This window comes from Sitophilus oryzae, unplaced genomic scaffold, assembly GCF_002938485.1.
Source record: "Sitophilus oryzae breed Bouriz unplaced genomic scaffold, Soryzae_2.0 scaffold_119_pilon_pilon, whole genome shotgun sequence".
Lineage (NCBI taxonomy): Eukaryota > Metazoa > Arthropoda > Insecta > Coleoptera > Curculionidae > Sitophilus > Sitophilus oryzae.
The window spans coordinates 388,163-403,864 of NW_022145837.1; the positions used below are offsets into that span (position 1 = coordinate 388,163).

Below are 15,702 nucleotides of genomic sequence, written 5' to 3' on the forward strand. Positions count from 1 at the left end.
GTGTAGAGGTTCGATAAGAAGGGATTTTTCGAAACTCGAATTCTAAGGGGGTGAAACTATCCCTCAAATATTAAAATATTTTTTATTTAAAACCCGGTGAGTTTTTCGGAAAAACTCTTAGAGACGTATATTTTATTTTGTTGTTTTACATATTTTAAGATTTTTTATAAATTTATATAGAGTGTTTCATAAAATATGACCATTGGCATTGAGTAATCACGATTCTGCTTAAACTGCTTGACGTTTAAAGCTGATTTTTGGCAAACGGATTGACTGTGGGGTGTAGAGGTTCGATAAGGAGGGGTTTCTCGAATCTCAAATTTCAAAAGGGTGAAAACGCCCCTCATATATTACAATATTTGTTATTTAAAAACGGTTAGTCTTTCAGGAAAACGCTTGGACAAGCATAATTTATTTGGTTTTTTTACATATTTTGAAATTTTTTAAAAAATCATACAGGGGGTTCCAAAAAGTAATTTCTTAACCACGATTCTGCTTAAACTGCTTGACGTAAAAAGCTTATTTTTGGCAAACGGATTTTTCGAAAGTCAAATTTCAACGAGATGAAACTACCCCTCAAATATTACCTAGTTATATAACAATATCGCCATATTGTTTTTTCTCATGCTGACATAAATGTGAGAAAATTTTGTATGTGAATCTGTATGTGAAAAGTGTATGGAAATCCTTGCTTTGCTTTATCATCACCATTACAAATGATTAATTCGACGCGAACGAAGTCGCTGGTACACGCTAGTTAATAATAAAATAACTTCTCACCTATAATTTTGAGAATTCAAATTAGTTACAATAACTTTTAAAACAATTACAGACTATTGGATGAACAGAAAAACTATTTAACGTGATTTTTTGTTTTCATAGAAAAAATTATAAGAAATCTTCAAACTATTCGGTTTTTCTTTGGACGATTACCGAAAATTATTAAGAATTATTGTCTAAGAAACTAAATTTAAGATAAACATGAATTTTTTGGGATGATTTGTTCCAATAAAACCATCAGATTTGCTGTAATGCATCAAAAACCTTAAAATTTGCGATGAATTGAACTTTGGCCTCAAATAACTCTTAAACTATTAGGTTTTTCGAAAAATCATAAGAGACCTTTTTTGTAGAACGTTCAATTCTCTACAAAAATAGTAAAAAGGATGACACACGACAGGCTAGCAATAAAATTTATAAGGTGCAGAACAAAATTTTTCTATGGTATTCTTATGGAAAATAGAAAAACGTGATGTCTTAATATTAATATTAAGGTCTCAATTGATTATTTTTGTATTTTTTAGCAACCTACGAAACAGTCGTGTTATTGAGACGAGGACTCACTGGATCCTTCGTAACGGGTGGTTTGAAATACTGCCACCCTGGATACGACCATAACGAACAAGTTTCAAAGTACGTTTTGGAAGAATTGGAAAGAAAATCCATATCTTACAATTGTACCAACGGAACTACTTTATTAGAACAAAAATTTCAAGCACTCGCCAACCAATATGGGTCATCATGTAGACCAGGAACATGGACCGAGGACAAGAATTTCGACACTGAACTTAGTAAGAATATTTCCTAATTTTTTTTCACATATCTGTATTCCGTTGCAAAACCAGGCGAACCAGACCGGTAAACTACGGTAAAGAGCGGTTCCTGAAAAACATCGGTTTGATACGGAACGGTTTGGTAAAATACTGGAAACGTCAAATGTTGACGTTTTCTAAATTTCAATACCTCTATTATAAAATTTATCTTTTATGCATTTTTAATGTACCTATTCTCTGCTTTTACGTTTGCTTCTTCTTTTCACTGGAGTTTAATATTGAAAAGTACTTTATTAATAAACTGTTAAACTCGTTAGAGAGCTCTAATCTAATTTTCAAAAAAATCAAAAACTTTGGGCTCATTATACTACAGCCAAAATCATCAGATTTAGATAATTTTGTTAATTATTATTATTATTATTTAACATTAAAATGAGTGCTTGTGATGGTTCGTTGAGCAGCAAATCTGAGCCGTTCGTAATTGAATCTGGTTCAGAATACCTACCACCTCAGATACCTGGACGTAGAAGTTTAATTAGTGACTTTGACAGTATAGTGACGGTGATAATACTACTACCTTTGAATAAGAAGACTAAGGAAGGAGCATAACAAAAATCTTAGGTACACCGCGATGGGCCTCAAATATGGCCGACTTAAATTCCGGTTTATCAGTGTAAGAAATAGATAAGTTATAATAAGTATTTATTAACACAAACATCCGATACGCTACTGAAGCAGGTAAGTCAAATTAACATATCTAAATTCTTTGACATCTAATCTTTGACAAGTAATAAATAAAAGCTAAAATGCAAGAAAAATATATAATTTAGTTAATTTAAGTGAATTTCATAAATGATCGGTTTACTACACGTATGTATATTATATAGTCACTTACTAGCGAAAAGTTGTTCCATTATTTCACTCAATATTTGCCGAGATCTACCGCACGCTACACAACCAACTATTTTGGAGTCTTTTTCGATAAATCGCGATAGTGTCACTGTTAATTTAAGTTCTGCCACAATTTCCATCTAGATTTACTACCTTTATACAACTATCAGTAGTAGAATAAATAATAAATAACATAAAATAAGCTCCGTAGAGACTGACAAATCCACAAAATTTCAAATCAAATTCAAATGTGTCAAATGAATCTTCAAACAGTACTGTCAAGGATCCCCACCCTAGAGTGCTTTTTCCGCCCACCATGCATGAATACATGGATAGAATTATGCTTCTTCCTTAGTCTTCTTATTCAAAGCAGGAAACCGATAGAAACGGAACATAAAACCATAACCAAGCAACCGTAAGCAACGGAATACATTTTAATTTTTTTTTTATATAACTTGGGATTTGACATAATTCATCTGGTTTCTCGACGAGAAACTGAATAATAAAAATATTTTCATTTGTTGCGATGTTTTTGGTAGACCCTGTATATTCTAAGGACTATGTATGGTGTGCCAAAAATTAGTAAGAATTGTATTTTATATCTTAATTATTTTTTTTAGAAAACAGATACTCATCTTTGTGTGAACTGTGTCCAAACGGAGATTGTAACTTAGACCGTACAGTGTATTTTACACCGTTCAATGATTCGTTGACCTGCTTGGTGAACGGTGGCGATGTAGCATTAACAACCGCCACATACGCAAATCAGTTTTTCACTGATACCAACAATACCCAGAACTTCCAGTATTGGTGTCCCGATGGTACACTCACTGATACCCAATGTGTTTGGACCAATCAGACCCAAAGAGTACTCATCAGTTCAGAGTATGTATAGATATATAATATTTTTAAGACGTTTTTATAGCTTTACCTGTATGTAAAGTTGGTCCAGCGAGTCGAAGAAGATTTCGACAAATGGCTACTACTACTAACAACTACGACAAACGACTCTTGACTGAGTATTTGATACAGGATTTTTTCTATATGTGGGTGCAGGCGGTTGGGCATAATTTTTGCAAGAACTTTCCCTTCGATAGCCAGTAGTGAAATTCCCCGGTAGTTTTCGCAATCTGTGTCAAATAATCGTCAGCGAGAAATGGCTGACGAGTATTTGACAAGCATCAGAAGATGGTTGCGCAAGGTTTTTCCTTTAATGAGCTTTTAATAAGCCCGATACGTGATGTTATTTGCCTAACGCACTCCGGACATTTAAAAATCTCATTGCTTTGTTGTCTCTTTACTTTTTGGTTTTAACTGAGTTTACAGTTTTATTCTTCTGCATTGCGTTCTATTGTGCGCTTCTTCCTCCTACTGATTCTGCATGCTTATCCCCTTTATTTTTTTTTTGAAAATATCCTTGTACCTTTTGAGTTGTCCACCCTGTTTCCTCTTATATAGTCTGTAAAACGAATAACTTTGAATTTGACAGTTCCCGCGGGCTTTTCTAGTGTTAATTTTATTAGGTTAGCAACTTGCGGCCATGCTGACACAATGCCGTCTCTAATAGAACAACCTCAGAGCGAGATTTATGACGTCACGCTAGTTAGATACTACGAATTAATAAATATGTTGTAGAATACATGGAAAACATAATTATTCCTCGTATTTTTGGGTTGTATTTTAAAAATGATATAGTTTACATGAAATATACATAATATACAGTTAATAAATACAATATATATACCTATTTATAGTAATAAATACTTTGGCAGATAAACTATAAACCATACAAATGCAACAAATGTTTTACAATATGGCTGAAATCGTACTCCATAGTCAATGTAGATAGTTTTTGTATTAAGAATAATAATTTAAAAAAATATGTGGTCATCTTTTGACAAGTTTATATTAGTTTATTAATTGCAGTAAACATTATAATATATAAATAAATTTTGTGATTGCAAATAATAATACATCACTATTAGTAGATATTGAATGTTTTTTTGTTAAATTAGATCGATTTTCAAACCCCAAAATTTAAAATATATTTTACATTTTACCCATTATCTTATGTACCACCTATTCATTATTTGTATATTGTAAAACATTTGCTGCATTTGTATGGTTCATAGTTTATTTGCCAAAGTATTTATTACTATAAATAGGTATATATTACATTGTATTTATTAACTGTATATTATGTATATTTCATTTAAACTATATCATTTTTAAAATACAAACCAAAAATACGAGGAATAATTATGTTTTCCATGTATTCTACAACATATTTATTAATCCGTAGTATCTAACTAGCGTGACGTCATAAATCTCGCTCCGTGGCTGTTCTATTAGAGATGGCATTGATCTAATATTTAGAAATGTCAAAAGCTGATGACATTTTACTTTTGTCAATTTTGACATTTCGTGTTGATTTTTGCAAGGAGAGGAAGAACTGTCACTTGTTTTATTATTTTCCTTTTTTATTTCACGAAAGTAAAAAGAGTTACCTATCTGATTCGTTCAGGCACTCAGTTTAAAGAATATCAGTAACTTTTTTGACAGAGGGGTTTTATATATGCCATGTTGGTAAAAAATAACGGTCAAAGTTCAAAGTTATTCATTTTATAGACTATAGTCCACAAGCTCACCGTAAAGAAGAGATTTTGGTAGGTCGTTTTCTTGCATTCTGCATACGTGACCAGCCCATCGTAGGCGAGATTTAGTAATGATTGACTTTAACGCTCTCGCAGCCAGCTTTTTCAAGGACGGATACGTTTGAGACATGGATTCTTAAGAGTTCTCTAAGATGTCTCTGTTGCAACTTGTTTAATGCGTTTATGTATGGGCGGTACAGCACCCAGGTTTCGCTTCCATATAACATTGTGGGTATTATTACTGCTTGGTACACTGCAAGTTTCGTTTTTGTGTTCAAGTCATGATTGCAGAAAACCTTGTCTTTTAATTTCCAGAATGCTCTTGAGGCGCTGCTAATCCCGTGGTGAATTTCAGAATCGATATTGGTTCTTTCCGAAATCTACATATTCCAAAATTTCAATTGCTCTGATTCTTTTTATGTTGAACAGACCGCCGTCGTATCTGTATCTAATACCCATTCCTCTTTCCTGCAGTTTGCTCTCCACTATAATGGAGAGCGCTGCCATGAATATGTTCAATAAGAGATGCGCTAAGACACATCCCCGCCTAACTCCTGTATTTGTTAAGAATGGATCGCTCGGTGATCCATGATGTGACTCGCCTAACTTGTTGTTATCGAATCTTGTACACACTGTAAGAAATTTGTTGTGTACTCCGAATTTTTTCATAATTGCCCAAATCTCTCTTTACAGAGTCGAAGGCTTTTGTTAGGTTATTCTAGTTAAGTTTCTATATGTGGGTGCAGGCGGTTTGACATATTTTTTTTTGCAAGAACTTTTTCTCCGATAGCCAGTAGTGAAATTCCCCGGTAGTTTCCTCAGTCTGATGCACTTCCTTTGTTCTCAAATATGTTCACTATATTCGCGTTGCGAAACTTCAGAGGCACCTCTCCGCTTTCATATAATAGTACTATTTTCCAACTTTCAGATCGAGTGCCTCTGCATTGAGCGAGTATGTTAGCAACTCACTTCCTCTATATGTGGGGTCAAGCGTTGACGCGGATACTACTCTCCAACAAAGCTTGGCTCGCGTGTTGGGATTAGGACCTGAGAACAGAATAAATCTTTTCACGCCTACCAGTTTGACACAATATGTTTCAAGTAAGTAGAGATATAGATACAAAAAAGACATAGTCTTACTTAAAAATAAATGACTATATTGAAACAGGATGATTTCTCAGTTGTCCTAAATTTTGTATAAACTACTAGCATGTACCCGCGACTTCGTTCGCGTCGAATTAATCATTTGTAATGGTGATGATAAAGCAAAGCAAGAATTTCCATTAACATACAAACTGGATAAAATTTTCTTACATTTATGTCAGCATGAGAAAAAACAATATGGCAAAATTATTATATAACTTGGTAATTAGAATTATTTTAGAGGTAGTTTCATCTCGTTGCAATTTGACTTTCGAAAAATCCGTTTGGCAAAAATAAGCTTTTTACGTCAAGCAGTTTAAGCAGATTCGTGGTTAATCAGTTACCCAACTTTTTGGAACACCCTGTATGATTTTTTAAAAAATTTCAAAATATGTAAAAAACAAAATAAATTATCCATGTTCAAGCGTTTTCCCGAAAGACTAGCCGTTTTTTTAAATAACAAATATTGTAATATTTGAGGAGCGTTTTCACCCTCTTGGAATTTGAGATTCGAGAAACCCCTCCTTATCGAACCTCTACACCCCATAAAAAATATTCTAATATTTGAGGGGTGGTTTCACCCCCTTAGAATTCAAGTTTCGAAGAATCCCATCTTATCGAACCTCTACACCCTAAAGTCAATCCGTTTTCCAAAAATAATCTTTTTTCATCAAGCGCTTTAAGCAGGATCGTGATTAATCATTGACCAGATTTTTCGAAACACCCTGTATACATTTTCAAAAAATCTGAAGATATGTAAAAAATTAAAATATACGTGTTTAAGCGTTTTTTTTTTTCGGAAACTTGACCGTTTTTTAAATAAAAAATATTGTAATATTTGAGGGGTGGTTTCGCCACCTTGGAACTGGAATTTCGAAAAATCCCTTCTTATCGAACCTCTACACACTAGAATCAACCTGTATGCCAAAATTGAGCCTCTTACGTTGAGTGGTTTGAGCAGGATCGTGATTAATCAGTATGTTAGTCACTTAAGGATTTTATATATTAGTATAGATTAGTATTAATTCTAGCCTAGTAATTTTAATTCTATATTTTTGTAGGTCGAAGGGAGATACCGTCAGTAAACGGATCGATTCAATGTGGTTTGACAGTAAACTGGTCTGTAACGAACGAAGCCGAACTGAACAAATGTTGGTGGTTGCAACAGGCATCTGTCAACACCGGTCTACAACCTGTCATCGATTGCGCACAAAGTTCTGACAGCGACACTGTATCGAACATGGACAATATCAGAAGCGGTGTTGGCGACATTGCTTTCGTCGATGCTGCTTATGGCTACATTGCTAGAAGGTAATACCACAGATTAGGTGTCCTATAAGTATACAGATAAAAATATTCTTTCTAATTCGTGGTAAGAAAATTGTTTTTTATGACGATGTGCAAACGAGTCAAATTTCCTGTGCGCAAAAATAAACTCGAGTAAAATAACAATAAACAGCGTAATAGAGAGATATCGCTAAACCGAATAGCGTGCATGGACGTTAATAATGCCAGGTGTTATTTCCTTTACGTGAGGTGGTATAACTCTCATCCCTTGCTCTCTTCATTTATAGTTATCGGATCGGAAAGAATTCTGATCGCGTAGCGTAGCGCTATTTAAACTTAACCTAACTGAATTTAAAACTTTGAAATTGTTTTGTTTACTACGTATTTTAAAACTAAAGGGCTAAAGTGCTTATTTCCAGTGCTTTATTGTTCAACGTCTGCCAGTGGGTTTAGGACAACAAGCAACAAATTCTCTTAGAAGGGCTAAGTCGTCATCTGCTGTAAACCTAAGACTCTTTATAGGTTCTTTAGTATTGGAAGAGGTGGAATCCATATTTTGGGCCAAATTTATTTAATTAAAACTAATCCCAGCTACTTAAATATCAAATTACTTAATAAAACTAAAGTAATAATTCAAAACAATTCAAACATAACCTAAAATAAAAGATCTCGCCGGCCGGCTCCGGTTGTCAAATACCCGCACATGCCCATTTAAGCAATTTTTAAACGTTATCAGAGGTTATTTAGAAAGAGCGCTTGGTGTAATTGATCCGCAAATTACGTCAGGCGGTAACGTTATTAGCGGGTGTTGCGTTAAAAATTGACTCGTGCATATCGTAACCATGATAAGGTACGCGTAAATACTGGATGACGCTATTCGGTTTTCCGATATCTCTCTAATAACTGTGCCGGTCAGGCGCTGTGCATAATTTTAGAGGCCATAAGTGGGCGTGCTATGCGCGCAAACTAGTCACCTAACTAGTGCCCGATTCCGAAAATTGCTTTGAATAAGAAGACTAAGGAAGGAGCATATCAAAAATCTTAGGTACACCTCGATGGGCCTCAAATATGGCCGACTTAAATTCCGGTTTATCAGTGTCGTTCTAATTTTATTTAAAAAATGTAAAACTATGATGTAGGGTAGACGTGGGGTAGACTCAATAATTTGTTGTTTTATTTTACGTTGTGAATAAATGTTGGTAGTTATTAAAATTGTTATAAAAATATATAATTGTAATAAAAATAGATAAGTTATAATAAGTATTTATTAACACAAACATCCGATACGCTACTGAAGCAGGTAAGTCAAATTAACATATCTAAATTCTTTGACATTAAATCTTTGACAAGTAATAAATAAAAGCTAAAATGCAAGAAAAATATATAATTTAGTTAATTTAAGTGAATTTCATAAATGATCGGTTTACTACACGTATGTATATTATACCTATAGTCACTTACTAGCGAAAAGTTGTTCCATTATTTCACTCAATTTTTGCCGAGATCTACCGCACGCTACACAACCAACTATTTTAGAGTCTTTTTCGATAAATCCCGATAGTGTCACTGTTAATTTAAGTTCTGCCACAATTTCCATCTAGATTTACTACCATTTTATACAACTATCAGTAGTAGAATAAATAATAAATAACATAAAATAAGCTCCGTAAAGACTGACAAATCCACAAAATTTCAAATCAAATTCAAATGTGTCAAATGAATCGTTAAACAGAACTGTCAAGGATCCCCACCCTAGAGAGCTTTTATGGTGGTTTTATGGCTTTTCCGCCCACCATGCATGAATACATGGATAGCATTATGCTCCTTCCTTAGTCTTCTTATTCAAAGGAAAATTGGAACCACGAAAAACAATAAAGAAAAAAGAAAGATTATAATCTGTATAATCTGTGATAATACCTTTGAATAAAAATACTAAGGAAGGAGTATAATGCTTCATGTATTCATGCATGGTGACGGAAAGAGGAGTCTAGGTTGGGATCCTTGACAGTTCTGTTTGACGATTCATTTGGCACATTTGAATTTGATTTGAAATTTAGTGGATTTGTCAGTCTTTACTGAGCTTATTTTATGTTATTTATTATTTATTCTACTACTGATAGTTGTTTAGATATAGTAAATCTAGAAGGAAATTGTAGCAGAACTTAAATTAACAATGACACTATTGCGATTTATCGAAAAAGACTGTAAAAAGGTTGGTTGTGTAGCGTGCGGCAGATTTCGGTGAATTCTATAGAAGAGAAATAACTACAATAAATTCTAGAGGAGAAGAACAAATAAACAGCGGTTTAATTCTTAATGTTTTATTTTCAGGAAAGGCCTAACAAATGTCGCTTATCTAGAAACTGACCGTAGTCAGTTGTCCAGAATTGTTCTAGTTGTTCGCAATGACACCACATGGTTCCAGGAAAATTTTGCCAACTTGAGAAATAGGCCGGTTTGTCTACCTGAATATGGTGGAAAAGGTAAGTTCAGTAATAAATACCTTACTTTAAATTAAATTAAACAAAATAATAATACCCTTTTAATACCCTTTTTTTAAGGGTTTATTTATATTAAAAATTTAAAAAATGCATTTTTACGTAACGTCGCAACCTTAACTTTAAAACACCCTGTGCAATAATTTCGTGTGTAAATTTTCCTATAATATAATTTTACGGTCAGAACCATGACTTCTGAGCATTTTATTTTTTGATTCATGTCAGTACGTGCTTTGTTTAATTTTGAAGAGCGAAATGAACTGACAAAACGATCAATATGCAATTTTTTCAATTATCAATACTTTTTGGTGTAATTTTTTAATTCGATTTTGATGTCAATGTTACTCCTACTTGTAGAGGGCGCCACCTACATATTTTTAACTGGTTTGAAGAGTAATAACTTTTCGTCCGTACCTGTATAAAACTACTAAGTAAAAAAATAGACATTTACGACGTTTTTAACGTAAAAAAGATCTCTTAATAAAAATCGCTACGAGTAATAGTTCTCGAGATATTTGAAATCGAAGTTGTCAATACCTGTCATCATTGACATAAATTAAACATGTTGACTAAATAGTTAATAGACGGAAATCATAAATTTTAAATGTTTTTGTGCCAAATCATCATCAATCATCATTTTTTCGAAGAAAACTTTATGATTAATTTAAAAAAATAAAAATTTCCCAAATTTATCATTTTAGTCATAACTATCTACTCAACTTATGTTTATTTTTTGACAATAATGACATGTATTGACTATTCCCATTGTAAATATCTCAAGAAGGGTTGCGCGTAACGATTTCTACCAAGAGACATTTTTGACGTAAAAAAATACGAAAATGTATATTTTTTTACTCGGCAGTTCTATACAGGTACGGACAAAAAGTTATTACTCTTCAAAACAGTTAAAACACATGTAGGTGGCGCCTTCTACAAATAGGAGTTATAATGACATCAAAATCAAATTCCTCATGTCAAAAAACTATCAGATACCAATTTTCATCTAAATATTGACGTTATTTCAGAAATTATTTGGAAAAAATCGGAATAAAAATGAAACTTCTACACCCTGTATCTCCGAAACTCTCTTTTATCTGCAGAATACGCTCCCGGAGTTTCCGGAATACAGTTCGGACCACCCTGTATACAGTTTACTAAAAAATTCATGAAAATAGGGCTAAAATTAGCAAAAATATAATACTTGAAATTTGATCAAAAATTTCTCCGTTGCGTTTTTTTTTTCATCTGAGGGTAGAAGAATTTTATTTTGATTTCAGAATGGTTGGTTCTTATCGACACTCTGATTCAACGCAATGCCATTCAGCGCACTTGCGATTACGGCGCCGCACTCAGCGACTTTGTTGGCGATTCTTGCGCCCCAGGAGCAAATGCCAAGGACCTGGATATTTCTTACACAAACAGCGACAAATTTTGTGCCACTTGTGTCCCAGTCAGTGCCACAGGAAGTGAGTCATCATTGTTTTCAATATAAAGTATAGAGTATAATAATTTAAGGTTAACATAAAATAATATTATAATAATTAAAGTTAAACACGTATTTAATTTATTTATCTACAACCGTGTAGTTATAACGTTTTTACATCACTATTTTTTAGTATTTCAGTTACGTTATGAGATTCATAACACAATTAGTGGTGTTATGAATCTATAACACAACTATTATAGTTTCTATAATAATGAAAAACAACTACGAACATCTAAATATATTAACTTTTCCGGCAATAATGATTCCGTGGCACGTACTGCGGCGACTTCTACATCTGAAGGAGACTTTCGGAATCGCTCATCGTAATTTTTAAAATGATTTTTCTGGGCAAAAAGTGCTCGCGTTTACTTGACAGTGTGACAAATCTTTTCGGATTAATCACTTGTCTATGGGTAGCGTGACTATTTTATAATTATGAAAAAAAATTAAGTTGAACGGAAGGCAAACTTGGATAAAAATGACCGACTCTTTGGAGCGTATGTTTAATGCTTTTGTCTTAGTGCCTGTTAGTCTCTCAAATCTATTATAACTTACCTTAATTACGGCCCGACCTCTGTCTGTAAATATGTAGCTCATTTCTCGAGACTTTTCAGAGACTGCTCTGGAGATATTCTGCCCGTTCATTTCGTTTCTTATTTGTATACTATTGTAAACACTCTTGGTTTCAGATTTTTACTATAGAAATAAAACGGCCGAGTTTTTAGAAAACATTTTTTAATTTAATATTAAAAAGAAAATAAAGAACAAATAAAAATATATATATATGATTGAAATTACTTGTTATTACTAAAAATGGAAAAGAGATGGAAAAATACAATTAAACATATCTACTTACAGACACTAGACTTAAAAACTACAGGGGGTCACATCGTGAACCTTACCGAGTTCGCGAACCCGAGGAGAACCGTGTCTTTTAAAAACTTAAACCGAACTAACTTTTCTGCCTAAAAACAGCCCAGAGGTTCCAACATTACAGGGTTGAAGGGTGGTGCATTCGGTACTTCGCCAATAGGATCATCCCCTAAAGGTACTGTTCTTTGTTTGATTGGTCAGCTTGACACCGCCCTTCAAACCAAATTGGTTCGACCTCCGTTGTTAGATGGCATACTATGACCATTTACGTTGTTAATTATCGTTTATGTCCCAGATACGTGCTTTCTAAAGTTCCCAGATCCTTTACAAACATCCGGCGATAGTTACATGTTATCAAAGGGAGGGTTATTATTTTAAATGTCCCAGCGTTTTTATCTACGGTCTATCTTTTACAATTTTCTGTTTACTTCTAAGTTCTACAGTTTATTTACTTTATTTTTCTATAAGTTTGGGAATTTAAAAATAGTCACGTTTGAAAGATGTTTGTTTTATTACTTCCTGCTTATCGTTTATAATATGTTCGACCTAATTAAAAGCACAAAGTGTTCTTACATGTATGTCTAAATTTATTTTAAATTAACTAAACAACCCCCTTCCCCGCACCCCTCTCTTCCATTAACATCGACTTGAACGTAAAGGACATAGGAAATAATCTGTTAATAATATAAATAATAATATAAAGGAAATAATCTGTTACAACAGGGCAAACTGACTTTTCAGAAAAAAATGTGACAAATGTCATAGTTAAATGTGTTAAAGGTGGGCGACTAATAAACGAAAATTAAAACAGCATTTTCTTATTTTTCGGTTGTAGATAAAACGTTGTACAGGGTGGGTCAAATTCGACGCTTTTAAATGGAAACACCCTTTTCTATAGGAGATAGGCAAAAACTAATATCGGTGTCTGGAGCTCAATTTTTATCAAAAACATGATGGTGAAAACCGCACATCAATATCTGTTACCGTTTCGGAGTTACGGAGTGTTTTTCAAAAATGTGCATTTTTAACAAATCGCTGTAACTTTTTTGCTAAGGAAAATTTTGTATTTCCATGAAAACATTTCCAAAGCACCTTTTTACGTAGAATTTAATGGTTTAAGTATAATCTTTTTAAAATTAATAATTTAAGAGTTATCAACAGAAAAATTGATTTTTTATTTGGGGCGCCCTCTATATTTTTAATTAACTGAAAAGAATTTAAAATTACCTTTCCAAAAATATAGCACACTTGATATTTTGTTATAATCCCCTTCGAAATACAGAATTTTTAAAAGTTCGCCACTTTTAACTAGTAGGCTTTGGACCCCTTATTGATGATATTCCCTTAATGGAACTCGAAAACATATTTTTCCAGCAAGACAACGCACCGCCTCAGAACGCTGAAGTTATCAGCAAATGTTTGCAGCCAATTTCAAGAATATTTGAATAGCTAACCAAGATCCCAGCCGTTGGCCGTCGAGGCCGCCTGACTTAGTGCCCATGAATCTAATCCTATTGATATATTTGCGGAAGAATAAAGGTTCCTTATTCTTCCGTATAATCTACACAAGGATTAGAAATACTTAGCAGTTATGAGAGGGTATCTTTTACTCCCTCTGAGTTAATGAATTCCGCGAGAAATGTTCAAAAACTGCCCCGTTTGTCCATAACAGAAGACGGTCGATATGTCGAACACTTGTAGCAAAATCTCATGTCTTAGTTTGCTATTTATTTTTATTGTTATTAGATATAGTTTAAACGTGTTGATATTGGTTAAATATATTTTAAATTGTTATGAAATTCTGCATCTCTCATAGCAAATATTATTTTCGTTTTAATTGATGCTCACAGCTAGATTTTTTTTGCATTACAGCCGGTGCCGTTCAAAGCCTACTTATTTAAAGCGGGCGAATTTTTATATATATCTCGAAGAGGAATCGAGCAAAATATCAAGTGTTTTATATTTTTGGAAAGGTAATTTTAAATTATTTTCAATAAATTAAAAATATACAGGGTGTCCCATATAAAGAATCAAATTTTCTGTTGATAATTCTTAAATTATTAATTTTAAAAAAAATTACACTTAAACCATTAAATTCTACGTAAAAAGGTGCTTTGGAAATGTTTTCATAAAAATACAAAATTTTCCATGGCAAAAAAGTTACAGTGATTTGTTAAAAATGCACATTTTTGAAAAACACCCTGTAACTCCGAAATGGTAACATTTAAAAGCGTCGAATTTGACCCACCCTGTACATGACACGTGCGTTTAAACATGATTACAACACTCGTGTGCTTAGAAGTTGTGAACGATTCTAATCGTTCACACTCGTTGTTGTAATCATGTTCATAAACACACTTGTACTATAAATAACTATTATGTTTTCTAGCTGCCAAATACTGTAATGCTGACACTGGAAACAAATATTACGGAAGTGAAGGTGCTCTTCGATGCTTGGCTGATCTCAATGGAGATTATGCTGTCATTTCACTTAATGGTAAGTACAGAGTGCAGTAAAGTGCTCGAAAATTTATTTTCCAAAACCTTAATTTTATAATCACTCTCGTCCACATACAGTTTTTGAGACACACTATAAAAGTAAATATATTTTTCAAAAATACGTCCTAACATACACAGTTTAGGTAGGCCTTTAAACGAAAAATCTTTTAAGAGTCCATTTCACTAGTCCGAAAAAGTAGCAAAATAAGCGTTGGGCATTTAACGTTTTATGCAAAACTGGCTAGGTATTTTTACACAAATGAAGAAGGAAATTAAAGATAAAGGATTATACTATATCCGTATTGTAGCACATTTTTAGACAACTTCTTTATTTTTAAAATTTTGATGGTCAAACATCAACAAAATATTCCTTATGTTTGGACTAAATTTTCTCGAAAATAAAAACATAATCTAAAATTCCGTTACAATACGGAAATAGATCGAAGTTTTGTGATTGTATTGTATTTGTATTTTACTAAGAGTGAGTCCCAGGTGGGACCCTACACTGAGGCCGCGAGGGCCTATTGTGGCTCAGTTTCTACAAGCTCTTTAAAAGAAAAAGAGCATTAAAGTTCACCCTCAAGACCCAGCCTTTTAACATAGGCCGTTAAGTCCGAGGGTGATATGTCTTCTAGGTCTGATAGGTCTAGCGTGGGTTTGCCAAACACCTCAAACCTGGTCCTGCCCCCAGCGGGGCAGGTACACATAACGTGCTTCATTGTTTCATCATCTTCCATACAGAGTCGGCATTCGGCGTTTTCCACCAGTCCCATCCTCTGTAGGTGTGATCTCAGCCGGCAGTGGCCCGTGTATACTGC

At 33.5% G+C, this 15,702-nt stretch overlaps 1 protein-coding gene across 3 annotated transcripts in view; it reads left to right on the plus strand.

Moving 5' to 3' along the window:
- LOC115891805 (transferrin-like) overlaps positions 1 to 15,702 on the plus strand; it is a 39,640-nt gene that overhangs the window by 18,528 nt on the left and 5,410 nt on the right. For all 3 annotated transcript variants that reach the window (XM_030912367.1, XM_030912368.1, XM_030912366.1), the window contains exons 4-10: positions 1,305 to 1,571; positions 3,065 to 3,329; positions 6,027 to 6,199; positions 7,303 to 7,552; positions 9,860 to 10,011; positions 11,304 to 11,492; positions 14,775 to 14,882. In XM_030912367.1, coding sequence (XP_030768227.1) covers positions 1,305 to 1,571; positions 3,065 to 3,329; positions 6,027 to 6,199; positions 7,303 to 7,552; positions 9,860 to 10,011; positions 11,304 to 11,492; positions 14,775 to 14,882 — 1,404 coding nt within the window. The remainder of the gene's footprint in view (positions 1 to 1,304; positions 1,572 to 3,064; positions 3,330 to 6,026; positions 6,200 to 7,302; positions 7,553 to 9,859; positions 10,012 to 11,303; positions 11,493 to 14,774; positions 14,883 to 15,702) is intronic.